The sequence below is a fragment of the Eretmochelys imbricata genome, chromosome 14, assembly GCF_965152235.1.
Source record: "Eretmochelys imbricata isolate rEreImb1 chromosome 14, rEreImb1.hap1, whole genome shotgun sequence".
NCBI classification, from domain to species: domain Eukaryota; kingdom Metazoa; phylum Chordata; order Testudines; family Cheloniidae; genus Eretmochelys; species Eretmochelys imbricata.
This window is the reverse complement of record NC_135585.1, coordinates 17,015,161-17,029,034: the sequence shown is the minus strand read 5'-3', so window position 1 is coordinate 17,029,034 and position 13,874 is coordinate 17,015,161. Positions and strand designations below refer to the sequence as shown.

Below are 13,874 nucleotides of genomic sequence, written 5' to 3'. Positions count from 1 at the left end.
ATAATAAGGTGTAAACTATTCACTACAAGGTCCCCCTATCCTGCAGTCAGATCCAAGTCAGTAGATGCCCAGGCACTGAAATTGATTGGGCTCCAGGGGAGGCTCTGAGTTCCAGGTGCCCTACAGAGGAGGACGAGGGCGCTGCCTCAACACTGCTACAGACACTAGGCTAAACAAGGCTCATTTAAATTAATAACTCGATGAGTCCCCGGAACTTTCTGGAAAGAGCCTTTTGGACCCAGCCCGCTTCTCGCAGAGCTGACCATTTCCATCAGGCTAGCTTGCTCATTCCCAACATCACCCCCCCGGGGCGGGGAACCCCTTTCCTAGGGGGGTGGAAACCCGGTTCTCAGTGCTCTGGGGGGCTGGACCCGGGCTGAGAACACGCTGAAGGAGAAAGGGGGAGAGAGAAAACCTGCTAACTTGGGCTGCCTGCGCGGTGGGAAGGCAGCGGTGGGCAGGGCCCTGGGAAGTGACGCTGCTGCTGGGTATGTTGTGAAACCCTATCCAGCTTTAGCAGAGCCGGGATTTCGCTCACAGCTGCGGGTAGATTGCGCTGCCCCTTGAAATTAACCAGAGCTGGTCAGTTGTTCCCAGGCAGCAGCCGCGCAGGGGAGCCAGACCAAAAAAAACAAGCAACGCCCTTGGGTCCATTGCAAATCGGCTCCTGCCCAGAGATGGATGTGGCCGTGGATCTGTACCTGGCGGTCCCGCTGCTGTTCACGGTCCTGGCTGTGATCCTGGCTTCGGTCTTTGTGAAGCTGAGAGCGGCTGACGGGGACAAAGCTGCCGAGCCAGCCAAGGGGGAAGGGTCCCAGGGCAAGGAGGCAGGGGCCAGCGCGGCAGCCGAGCCGGGGGAGGAAAGGAAGGATGGCGAGGGGGAAGGGAAGGAGGGAGACGCGCTGAAGGAGGAGGGGATCCCGAGGGGGGAGAAGGGCGAGGAAGGAGCGAAGGACGAGGGGAGAAGGATCGTGGTGGAGGAGATTGGGGCTGAAGAGGGGAAGGCGAAGAGAGCCGCGGAGAACGAAGAGCCGCGGCCCGAGGAGGAGGCGGTGGGGGTGGCAGCAAGGACTGCAAAAGCGGACCAGCAGGGTCACCCTCAGGAGATGAACGTCCCCCGCCAGGCTGCTGAGGCGGTGGAGGAAGAAGAAGAGGAGGAGGAGGAGAGCAAGGTAGGAGCGGGGAGCTTGTCTTTCTTGTACGACTTTGGGAAGTTGGGTTGGATCCTGCTGCCTGGCCCTGTGGGGGTAGGTGCTGGAACTGGGGGAGCTGCAGCACCCCCTGGCTTGGTGTCTGTTATACGGGGGGACAGTCTGGTTCCATGGCTCTCGGCACCTCCCCCCGTACGCGTTGGGCCAGCAGCCCTGCCTGTGGGAATGGCGTGTGTGCAGCTCCCCACCTAGAAGTTGTGTGGCTGTTGCCTGCGTGTGTGTGACAGCAGCAGCAAATGCTGGGGTTGGCCCGAAACCTGGTGTCTGTCCTGACCCCCTGGCAGGCCAGGCACACCCATACAGTGCTGTGCGCAGGGCCTGTGCGGATCTCACGCACTTGGCACAGAAATGCCTCTAGCCAGCCAGTTTTGTTTTTCTTTGTGGCCTCCAGCTCATCCCACCCTGCCCCAAACCTCAGATCTGTTTGATCTCTCTCCTTCCCACCTCCTCTGATCTAATGGGGTATGACAGGCTGGTTGCTTCTGGGGGCGGGGGGGGGCGGGGGGGGATGCTGCTTCACGCTGCTCCACTGAAACATTGATTTCGGTTTTTAATTCGTAGCCCTTCCCCCGGACCCCCGTCCCTATTGCTTCTAAAAAAAATAGATTCTGAAAATTGAATGCAAGCCAGATGAATCTTTGCTTGAGCTGACCTGAGGCTGCAAATCTGGCTGGTGAAGCTCCTCTCTCTCTATCACTGGCCTCACTAATCCAGATAAGGAGAAGGGGTTCAGAGGGTTCTCCCCCCCCCCCCAGTCTCCTTTTTGTACCCTCTATCTAGATGTCTCTGGTACAGGCTGGCTTCTTGCGGCCCTGCATATATGGGGGATGAGCCCTTGTGAGGTGGTCTCCAGTGCCCCTCCTTCCCCATGCCAAGGAAGGAGAGATTTGAACGCTCTGTCCTGCAGTCTCGGCATGAGATGGCTCCCAGATTCTAGACTCGGTGTCCAGTAGCCCTGAAAAGTGCCCTGGGTATCTGCAGTGTGTGCGGCAGTCACCCAGTGGCGTGCAGCAAAAGTAAATCCTCCCACCGCACCAGATCTTGGCTGTTTAAAAAAATAAATGAGCAATCCAAGGTGGGTGAAGAGCTCATGCTTCATTGCTATCCCTCCTCCAGCACAGCCAGGACTCCAGGGGGCCAGTCGCCAACGGATGGTAAACTGGGCCTGCTGCTTTTCTCACACTCCTTTAAACATGAATTGCCTGAACCTGCTGAATTGCAGTTACCAAAAGCTTTCCCCCAGGGTTTGCCTGGTGGTTATTTTCAAAGGCACTTTGCATCTGTGGGTCATTGGGTGAGTAGCTTAAAGGTGGCTTTTAAAAAAAAAAAAAAAGTATGCATTGGGGGAGGGGGGCGATGTCTATTTAAAAGCCACACTCCAGACAGGATGCTCCAGTGGAGAGAGCACAGGCCTGGGGGCCAGAGATGCGTAGTTATGTTGTTGTTGTTAGTTTTACTTTTAAAATGTCCTGGCCACGGTACAATAGACACAACAGAGCCAGCCCCTGCCCTGGAGAATTTACAATTCTTGGCTCACTATGTGACCTTGGCCAAGTCACTCTGTTCCTTCATTTCCCTACCTGTAAAGTGTGGTTAAGGCTTCGTAATGTGCTTTGAGCTCTATGAATGGAAATGTGCTAGATGATTTGCCAAGCCCTATTAATTAGTATGGAAAGAAGACTGAAGCAGGCTTGGTGACTTTGGCACACGGATGCAGGCCTATATTTTAACCATGCTCTTCCTGATCTGTAACGTCTCTGTAGTGGGGCCTGGGCAGCATCCATGCTCAACTTTACTTAGCTTCTCACTTTCAGAGGAGCTGAGCTCTCACAACGCCTGAGTTCAGTGGGACTTACGCATGGGCAGCACCTCTGAAAATCGAGCTACTCTAGCTTGGTCATGTTGTTCCTTAGGACCTCCTTATCTCTTGTCCCACTGAGGATTGTCCGTCTCATTGGTCTCATAATGGGAGTACTTTGCCTCTGGAATAAAGAGGATGATACCTGGAGACATAAGTTGGGGAGATACTAGCCCTGATGGGAGCTGGCCTGTTCGCTAGTCTTGCTGTTGAAAAGCTTATTAGCCAGGTTTCTCTGCACTCCTCAGTCAGCTGCAGGGTCCGGTATGTGTCCCAGCTTTTCTGGCTAGAAACGGGCAGCATCCTGTTGAAGTTGCTGACTTTATAGATTTCAGAGTGGTAGCAGTGTTAGTCTGTATCAGCAGAAAGAACGAGGAGTACTTGTGGAGCCTTAGAGACTAATACATTTGTTGGTCTTTAAGGTGCCACAAGTACTCCTCGTTCTTTCTGACTTTATAGAGGGTTCCCATCCGCACCCTTGGCTTCCCTCCAGGCTTATGGCTGCTGCATGGCTTTTGTTTGAAGGTCTCTTCATCCTCTCTCTCATACATAGTCCCTATTTCAGAGCTTTGCTAACCAAAGCAGCTCGGATCCTTTTAAACTAACCTCTGTTGGGGTTGGATGCTCATGCTCAAACCAGTAACTTGATCAGGGTGACCGTTATCATGCATCTTGGCTTGCACCATCCCCCAGCTTGCTCAGAGTTCACTCCAGAACCTGGCTAGGTTTGGTCAGTGGGCGGAGAAGCTAGTCAGGACGTTTCCAGAGGTACTGATAGGAGCCTGCCGGTTTTACTCACAAGGAGAGTGATTGCAGCTGAAGGCGTCTCTTCATTGCTCAGCGATGGGGCTGGGCAAATGAGATGAGACCCCTGCCCACAGTGAAGGTGTCTCAACCAGCTTGTCTGATCTCCTTCCCCAGCTGGCTTGTTGTCTCCACAGTTCTGTCTGGGCTCCACAGGCTTGTTGGCAGACTGCAGTTAGTTTCTCTGCCTCTCTCCCCAACCCCATCTTAAAACACGGGTTGTGTCCCCAAATCTTGTTTAACCCCTTCAGTACCTTGCACTGTTGAAGGTTAGGAGTCTGTAGGGTGGCATGGCTGTCTCCTTGTAAAGTATGTCCGGAGCAAAGCATACTTGTGTATGTGTCAGATACAGGAGAGACCATAAAGCACGGGGCATTTGTGGGTGGACTAGGGTTGTGATTCTCCACCTTTTTTCATTAGTGGACCCCTTAAAAATTTTTTGAATGGAGGTGCCGACCCCTTTGGAAATATTAGGCATAGTCTGCATAGTCCATGGACCACAGGTTGAGAACCACCGGACTAGGGTCCGGTGATGTATAAACCGGAGATGTCTCCCATAGAAACTGGCCTCTGATGTGCTCTAGAGGGAGCGGCGTGTGTAGATGAGATGTGGAGAGTCTGTTTCGAACAGCAGTTGCTGCAGAGGAGAAGGCTCCTGCGCCACTGTTGTTGAGCTTGTGGGAGAGGATGAGTGCCGGGGTGGGGGAGGAGAGCATGAGAAGGGCCATGAAGCAGGCAGAAGGCAATGGAGGGCTGGACCTGAAGCGATTTTAGGCAGCCAGGGAGGTGGCTGATACAAGTGATTCCACCTTGCTTGCCTGCAGGCAGGCAGCTTGCTGTGCTGCTTGAAGGCTGGTGCACTTAGCTCCCCAAAAGAGCCCATCTTGATGACTAATCAGTTAGAGGAGCGCAGCTGGGACACTGACCCTGCCTGGCACTTAACCAGGGCATGGACTCACTGCAACGCTTCCTTTGACAGAACAGGGTGAGGGAAACTGCTCTGTGCCACCAGGAACCCTGCCCCAGGCCAGCCCTGACTGCCCCCAAGAGCAGAGCCCAGTTCTGTGGCTTGCAAACTCCCAAGGGAAACAAACTTGGGGCAATAGCTTGGTTCCCTGCTGTGCCCCTTTCTCCTCTCCCTGCCCACCCTGGTCCCTGACCAGCACGCTCCTGGGCTATGCCTCCTTCCCTCCATCACCCTCTTTCCCCTCCTAAACCCCCAGGTTCCCAAAGTGAGTTAAAATAGGTCTTCTCTGCCATGCAAGGCATTTTTTTTTTCCCCTGAGAAGAATGACTTCATTCAGGTCACGCTCCAAACAGCCTCTCTCTGGTGGACCTAAGCCTGTGGATGGAGAGGGTGGGAGGGGGACATTTTTCGGTGCTGAGTGAGTGAGTGTGGGGGAGAGAGAGAGAGAGATCTAGCTTGTGCTAGGACTCCTCTGAGTAGGGCGTTTAGTTTTACAACAAGTGCACTAGCTAAACAATCTGATTCAGGACAGTAGAGCAGAGGGAAGATGATGTGCCATCCCAAAGGGGAGTGGGTGTGCATGTGTAGGGAAGGGGTGGCGGGGACTTAATACCAAACCGCTAATGCCCCATCACTGTACTTCTTGGCAGCTGCTCACCTAGACGGAGAGGCATCTTTCTCTGGCTACTGTAAAAACGACAGGGTCTCTGTCTTGGGGGAAGGTATTTAGCTCTCCCCACGCCCCCTCTCTCAGAGGAATTTTCAGAACATGCCGAATACCCCAAAGCTGGGGTGTGACTTTGCCAGCGACTGGCCTCATGCTGATTCTCCCATCAGCAGACTGTCTGGAGTGTGAGAGCTCTCCCTGTCCTTGGGCTGATAACCTCACCCTGCGCCCCTGGAGGAGAGGGGCCGAGAGAGGAGGTGCGAGTGGGGAGATGGCAGTTCTTGATTGTGTTTGTTGTTACAGAATGTGTTTGGGGCAGCACTAGGCAATCATGTGCCCCATAACTTCTGCGTATGCTAGAGTATTTTAGTAGATGCGAAAGGTGCCCCAGGAATGGGCAGGGGGACAAAAGAAGTAGAATGGAGCTGAGCTAAGCTGGTGCTATCCAGACAGCACCAAGGTTAGACTCGGGGGTATGGAGCTGTCTCTGACCCTCAGTAGATTCTAGATTCAGGTCCAACATCCTAGCTGCAGCCATCTTCTAGACAACTTCTGGGGCTGGTACAAATATGTCCTGTTCAGTGGGTCTAATCTAATCTGGAAAACTGCAGTCCCCCAAACGACTCCGCACACAAGATTCCCAGACGCAGTCGGCTGGGCTGTCTGTTCCGTAGCAATGGCAGGGGTTTGCTATACGGGCTGAGAGCTTTATAAATGAATCAATACATCAGACTGGGGGGCGGGGGGTGTTCTGCAGTGCCAGCGTGGGTTTCTTCCCTTCCTCAGCAGATGTACTGCCTCGGAGTGGTCCGATTTCACTGCAGCCATTAACCAATCAACCAGAACATTGAGGGAGAAATGCTTTTCTGAGCAAGCAGCACTGGTGTGTCTTAATCTTTTGTGCTGACTGGCTGGGGTCATGAATTCTGCTGTCTCCGATTATTTTCCCTAGTATATGCTCATGGCAGGCTGACCTTTCCCTTAGCACTGCCAACCAGCAGTGTCTGTGTAACTTTCTCTGCTCCTCTTCCTCCGACAGCTTCCGAGTTGTACGCAGCGGTGGGGTAGCCTTGTTGGCCCCAGGATAATAGAGAGACAAGGTGGGTGTGGTAGTATATCTTTTACTGGAAGAAGCTGGTCCAGTAAAAGAGATTACCTCACCCACTTTCTCTTGCTTCAGAGTCTGTTACTCTTCAGTGTACCGAGATGATGTATGGTCTCTTGGCTAGAGCAGTGGAACTGGGCACCAGGACTCCTGGGTTCTGTGCCTGCCTCCGCTGCTTGTTTGCTTACTGTGTGAACTTGTGGAAGCCCCTTAGGAGTTCTGTGCCTCCATTTCCCCTTTTGTGATATGACTCCAATACAGCACCCCCATGGGTGGGGCCGAAGGCTTAGCTAATGTCTGTAAAGTGCTTTGATATCATATGAAGGGTATGACAAAGATCTTTTCTCCCTCCCCCAAAGGATACCAAGTCTGCCTGGCTTGTATTTTTTTTCACTTGTTTTGATCTACATAGTCTAGTAGGATGGAATGTGGTGATTCCTCTTCTACGGGATGAGGGGCGAACACACAGCATGGGCTCTCCCGACCTCTGCTCTTGCTGGCCCTGACGCAGGGTGAGTCGGTGCAGAGGCCAGGTGGCCAGAGAAGCTTGCGTCTTAGTGCCTTACTGCCGGGTGAGCCGACTTGGGCTGTTTCAGAAGCAGTTCAAGCTTCCCAGCTGCTTGTCATGCTGCAAAGCCTTGACGTGGAAGCAGTTTTAAATGGGATCTAGCGCCTGGCCAATAACTGTCATGGGTCAGACAAGAGGGGAGCTGCCTCCTAGCAAAGAGAAGATGAGACAAGGCCCGGGGTAGCTTATTGCTAACAAAAGGCCACGCTCATCCTTTCCACACAAATGCCCCTTACAGACATCATCTTGGTTAATGCTAGTGGAAAGGAACAGACATTCAAAAGGTATTAGGGCTTTACAGGGCACTCTCCAGCCCTAGATCTCAAAGTGCTTTGGAAAGAAGGGTTGGGGAGAGGTATTCCTATCCCGCAGAAAGCTGGGTAAGAGGTGCAGTGACTAGCTCAGTGGCAGATCTGGGAACAGAACCCAGGTTCCCTGACAACCAAACCAGGGCCCTTGCTACCGGACACCCCTTGCCTGTGAGAATCTCCCTCTCCTTCTAATGACTTGAAGTTAATTACAGAGTTTGTCCATGTGTTGTTTCAAAAGTGAGCTCAGTGTCTGAGCGCTTCCTGATGTTGCCTTCTCCAGGTGCTTCCAGCTGCGGGTGTGAAAACGTCCAGGCTCTGGCCCAGCTTCCTTGGGAAGATCCTAACAGAGAAGCTGAGGCCAGCACTGAGTGAACAAAAGGGATCAGATCCTCGCCAGCAGTGCAGATAACTGCTCCAAGTGCTTTTATCATTTTGGCTGTCATAATCTGCTTTGCTGGCAGGATCCTGAGAACTGGGGCGTATTGGAAGTGGGGGAGCAAAATGGCTCTGTTCTAAAGCAGATTCTTACAAGCTGCCCCGTCCTGTAAGGTGCTGAACATCCTCGACTCCTACTGAGGTCAATGGCAATGTGCAGTACTCAGCACTTTTCAGGATTCGGCCCCAGGTGAATAGAATGCTCAGCACCCCCCTAGCACCTTTGTGGAAGGATCTCAAAGCATGTTATGAACATATTCATTTTTGCAACCAACCTATGAAACAGGTAAGGATTCAGACTCATTTCACAGATGGGGACACCAAAGACTGAGGTGAAGTGACTTGCCTGAGCTCACAAAGCAAGCGAGCGGCACAGCCGGGGAAGAGAACCCAGGAGTCCTGACTTCTTTAATCACCAGTAACATTTCCCCCTTCCTTTGATTAAAAACTGATCCTGCCAAAGTACTTGATTTTTGATTGGTGTCTAATCGTCTGCTCTCCGATAAACACCCCCTGGTCATGCTGTCAGCTCCATTAACACAAGATGAGTTTATATCATGAGTTCTTTCTGAGTGTGAGAACCAGACCAAGCCATCTTTGAAATTGACCAGTCTGGTTCCTGTGAGAAACTTAATCTGAAAATCCCAATTCTATTCTTATTACAGTACCAGGCACTGTACAAAACACCTACCAAGAGAGAGTTCCTGCCCTGGAGAGCTCATAATCCAAATAGACAAAGGGTGGGAGGGGAAACAGAGGCTGAGACAGGAAGTCAGTTGCCCAATTTCACCCAGCAGGTCTGGTGGCAAAGATGGGAATAAAGCCCAGGTCTCCTGACTCCCAATCCAGTGCCCTAGTCACTAGGGAATGCTCCTCCCCTGCTGTCTGTTCTAAGGAAAGCCTCAGGGCTGTTGTCCGAGGTGAGAGAGAAATGTTACAAAGCCCTGGTCCTCCCAGAAAAACTGCCCTTTTCAATTTTCCTGTGTGAGCAGCCCTGGTAACAAAAACCAAAATAGGGAAGAGGTGTGGGTGGGGGGGAGACAGACAACCCTGGCAGAACAGCCTTTTAAAGGGGTTGTTTTCCATGAAGCAGCAGAGAGGGTGTCTGAATGTCTCTGGGTAGGAGCCATCACAGGACAGAGATCTCCTGCGGTTACAGATATGGGGAAGGTAAACAATCTCCTTTCCTGGGTACCTCTGGGTGAGGGTGGGCTCAGTGATCTCCAGCCCACCCAGTGCTTTATCCACAGCCCACTGAAGTCAAGGGAAGGTTTTTTCCAGTGACTTCAGTGGGCTTTGGATCAAGCTCGTCCTGTAGAGGGTTAACCACCAGATCCAAGCGCCTTGCACTAGAAACCGCCTGTCGGCCGGAGCAAACAATGGCACTAAGACTGCAGAGCAGTGAGCAGCCTTGGGCTTCTTGCAGGGAGCCCAGGCTGTGAGAGGGCAGGCCACGTGGAAGGTGAACTGTGCTAAGACAATGCTGGCCTTCTTCTCCAGATAAACTGATACTTCCCCTGCCGAGTCAGTGGGCCTCCCACCTGGGGTATCACTTTGCAGGCAGACAAGGCCCTAATTTATGGCTGGGGGCGGATATTAGCTGAGCTGCTCTGATGGCTCTGCTGTGTGGGTGGCTGGGAGGCCGTGATGGTTACCCCTGGCATCAGCTGAGCATGGGGTAGCTCTTGTGAATAGCCACTTGGGAAGCTAAGACCAGGATTTGAACAGGGCAAAGGGAGAGAGGTGGAGAGAAACTGTAAGGAGGGAGCAGAGTTTCAGTGTGATGGGGAAATCCAGCTGCTGCTGGGTTCAAGCCTCAGTCCTGCAAGCTGATCTGTGCCCTATGTGGAGCCCCTCAGTTCAGCCTGCAGGATTGGGGCCGAAGTCACAGCAGCTTTGCAAAATCAGCATGGAAACATATCCGCTCAGGCACAAAATGCACTTGTCCAGATGCTACCACAAGGATAGTAAAAGCACTAAAGAGATTTTGTCTGCCTGTGAAAATCCCTTCCCTTGTGAAGTGAGGTTTTGCAAGGCCTTCTCCCCCACCCCATAGCGTGCATCATGCCAGCATCTTTATTACTATGTGCATGCTCTGATCCACAATGCATTGCAATGTTTCATGCGAATCCAAAGAAAATAAAAACTGCAAAGTACTTATCCAAGGGCTCTGGATACCTCTGACCTCTGGTATGTTTAAAAATATGATTGTCCTGCTACAGACAGAGATTAACCCAGCAGCCTCCCCCGCACTGGGAAGTAACCAATTCATCCCATGAATACCAGCTCTTGCCATGCTCCTCCCTTCCCCAGTACCTGTGGGGATGAGATCTCGCCTTGTCATAATGTCTCATGAGACAGGCTTTAAGTGGCTATCAGCAGCTCTTTTGGGGTAGATTTGGGTTCGTCGAATGCTGCTGCAGGAGTGTGGTGTCTGCCCTTCCATCCCATGCTCCTGATTCTGCCTGGCCTGGTATGGGCTGCTTATGAAAACCACGTTCAGCCTTTTCCTGTAGGATTCCAAATCAGAAGTTTGGGACACAAGCGGGACCTGAATGTTATCTCCCCTTTGTATGTGTCTATCACTTTCTCTTTCTCATGTCCCTGTCTTCCCCCAAATCTGGGGTGTGTTTCTGAGGAGGTGCCAGTTCTGGGGACTCTAGAGCTGTTACTGTGTTGTTCACTGTAGCCACTTTGAACTTCCTGGAGGCAGCTGTGGGGGTAAAACTCTGATCCTCCTGCTCTAAGAAGCACAGGCCCAGTCTGCTGAGGCTAAAGGAAAATCTTCATTAGCAGTATAGGGTCTATGATGCCCCGTCAGACCGTTCTGATTCCATCCAGTAGAGGGCAGTGGTTCACAGACACTAGCCAGTTCATGAGACTACTGTATAACTACTCCACTGGGCCAGGGTGTATAACTACTCCCCTCCCCTCCCCAATTCAATTTTGTTGCTAGCCACTTGCTAAGCTTTTGAATCCAGGTTGACCATAGCAATTGCGGATTTCCCTGGAAGAGGAGGATATACTTTGCACTTACAGCCCCTTTCATCCAAAAATCATCGAGTGCTTTTAAATCAGTGGGTGAGGTTTATCCCAGCTTTACAGGTGGGGAAACTGAGGCACATCAAGGTGCCGTGACTTGCCCACGGTCACACAGTGGGGGACTAGAACCCGCTGACTCCCTGCCCTCTAACTGCTAGAGTCCTGACCGGTTAGTCCTGCCCTCTAACCGCTAGAGACACAGCCTCCTTTGGTTTCTTAAACACGGTTGGGAGGTGTTAGGGCCGGCCGGCCAACCTGTGACTACACTGACTTAGCGAATTGCAGGGCGAATGTAGCCAGGGGCCTGGTGCTGACAGACACAAGACATCCCAAGGAGACAGAGGAGTCTGATTGCGACGCAGCCCTTCTGTCACAGCTCACAAGGGAGATCGGAGACCTCGGGCAGGGAGGGGAATAAATAACTTGAGATTCGCGCAGCCAGAAATCTGACTGTAAAGGAGCTGCCTGGGCTTGGTGCTGCCTTGGCGATAATTCCCCATCTGGGATGCTGCAGGGGTCTCAGGCGCAGCCGGCAGGGCATGTGACTAGCTCCTGAGAGCCGTGTTCCCCAGGGTTCCCAGTCTGCCCTGGGGGAACGGTGTGTGCAGAGAGTTCAGTGCTAAAAAACGAGACAAGCCTAAGAAGTGCCTTCTGTGCTGAGCCATGGAGTCTCTCCTGGGTGGACCTGCCCCTTTGGCCAGTTCAGGATGCACCTTCGCTGTGAGCACAAGCCCCTTGGCTGGCAGGCTGCAGCGGCTCAATGGCAGTAACCGGCAGGCAAGGAGGGGAGAGGCTGAGCCAGTTGTCCTGGAGGAAAAGGCTCTCAAAGGCAGGGAAATGCGTCGTGGACACATGGCACAGGGGAGAAGGGGAGATTGCTGGTGGTGTTGCTAGCTGAGCTGGGGAGCAGGGCAGGAGAGGTCAGCTGGACCAGTGGTTTAAGCAAGTGATTTACAAAGCAGATTGGCTACAGCCCTATCTGGGCTTTATCTAGACTAGCATTTTAGTCCTGGTGCTGCCCCACCTGTGTGAGCCGGGGGGCTAGGACAGACCAGCTGCTGGGGTTTAGCCCCCCTGTCCAGAGCTGGTCTGCATGACCCCAGGGTTAAAATGCCGGCAGCTGGTCTACACTAGCACTCCCAACGTTCCTACCAGCAGTATGACAGTCCCAGGGGAAAGTGCTAACACAGATAAGGCCTTAGGGGGGCATGGAGGCTATTGAGGATTGGGGGTGCAAAGGAACAACAATCCATCCGGGCAGTTGGACTCTCCCTAGGAAAGTTTTATTAAACCTAGTTGCCAGCGGGTAGGTGGGAGGTGGGCTAGGTCACCCAGCCATGGAGGGATTTGCTCTTCAGAGAGGGTCAAGCCCGCTAAAGGCAGGGAGGTTCTCGCCAGCTTTCAAGTCTAAATCTCAGAGAGGCAGCACAATGAGCGCCTGGCTTCCCCCGGCTGCTGCGGGAAGGACTCGCAGGATGGGGAGGCCACTGGCAGGGCTCTTCCACCACAGGAATGTCTGTAACAGGGAAGCAAAAATAGATCAATTCAAAACCACCCTGGCTTAGAGCTCAACCCCCAACATGGCTCCTGCCTCCTTCCCAAAGGTATTTGTTGGCACCCTAAGCCCCACTTCATTGCCCTTCCTTTGAGCACTTGGGCAAGGGGAAGGGGTGACTGAACTGAGGATTAACTCCTCAGTCGCCAGGGGCCAGCCAGTGCCTCTGCCCCCTGTCTCTCACCCACAGCAGAACCGAATGTGGCTCACAAGATGGTCTAGGTCCCCAGGTCTGGGCTTCACACAGCTCTGGTCTCGTGATCCTAGAAATGAGAGGCGGAAAAGAGACATCCAGTCATAGTGTCGACCACCGCTATGTACGGCCCGGCCCAACTCTCCGCCCTCCATTACCTCAGGATCTAGCCACAGCAAAGTGCTGTCTTGGCCGAAGGGAATGGCCGGTGCAGCAGGAGAGCTGGCTGACCTTGCCCTTCTGACTCCCTGGTGGTCCTCGACTCCATCTCATGCCACCACAGCTGTGAATAGCTTTGGCAGGCAGGGGAGCTATCTGCACTGCTGCTTCCCCCTCTGAAATAATTGACAGCTCCCCCGGGCCAGGTTTGGAAAGTGCCAGGCTCAAGAACGCTGCCCTGTCCAAAACAGCCACTCAGCCCCTGGCCCGAGAGGCCCTGCTCCCCTCAAACGCTCAAATTCACCCACTCTCCAGCCATGTCTGGGATTTCCACTTTGAAGAGCCAAGCTGCAGCCGGCAACGTGTTTCATTGCATGGAATCATGGAGTCCTCGTGCTTTCGTCTGCTGGAACCAGATGACTATTTGGCTGAGCCCTGCCTGGGGAGAGGCCTGCAGTGCTGGGTCTCCATGCCAGGGGTGTGAGCTAGTGTTGGTACCTTTCTCCCACCTGCTCCCAACTGGAGGGTAGCTTTGCCCAGTCCCTTCACCCTCTAATGCACATGATTGACTTACCCAAAAGCACATCCCCCACCCCGTGTCTTCCCCCTCTTCTCAGTACATACGCCTAACACAGGAGCTGTTTGAGTGTCCTGGTGGTGCCAGCAGCTGATTCCCAGCTTTCAGGGCTGCCTGCTAAAGGGGTGTGTGTGGGGGGGTGCATTCCCCAGCACTCTCAGGGGGCTGCGGGGGGGGAGCTCAGTTGCATGCCTAGTCCCAGAATGCTCCCATAGCTCACAGCTATGGGAGCTGCTGGTGGAGCCTAGTTGGAGGCTCGGCTGAGCCTGTGGAGGAGAAGAGTGGCTGGAGATGGGATGTGGGGCGGAGTGGCTGGGTCACTTGCAAATCGGGATGTGAAACGGGTCCAGGGCACCGAGGACCTGCCTCTCCTCATTCTGTCCTCTACCCTCATCCCCTCAGAAACTCCCCCGCCATGACCT

The 13,874-nt window shown here is 53.2% G+C and overlaps 1 protein-coding gene across 1 annotated transcript in view; it reads left to right on the top strand.

The window, feature by feature from the left end:
* Positions 1-636: 636 nt before the first annotated feature.
* Positions 637-13,874, top strand: part of MXRA7 (matrix remodeling associated 7) — a 49,077-nt gene continuing 35,839 nt past the window's right edge. The window contains exon 1 of the mRNA XM_077833806.1: positions 637-1,172. Within this exon, the coding sequence (XP_077689932.1) occupies positions 678-1,172 (495 nt within the window). The 5' untranslated portion in view covers positions 637-677. The remainder of the gene's footprint in view (positions 1,173-13,874) is intronic.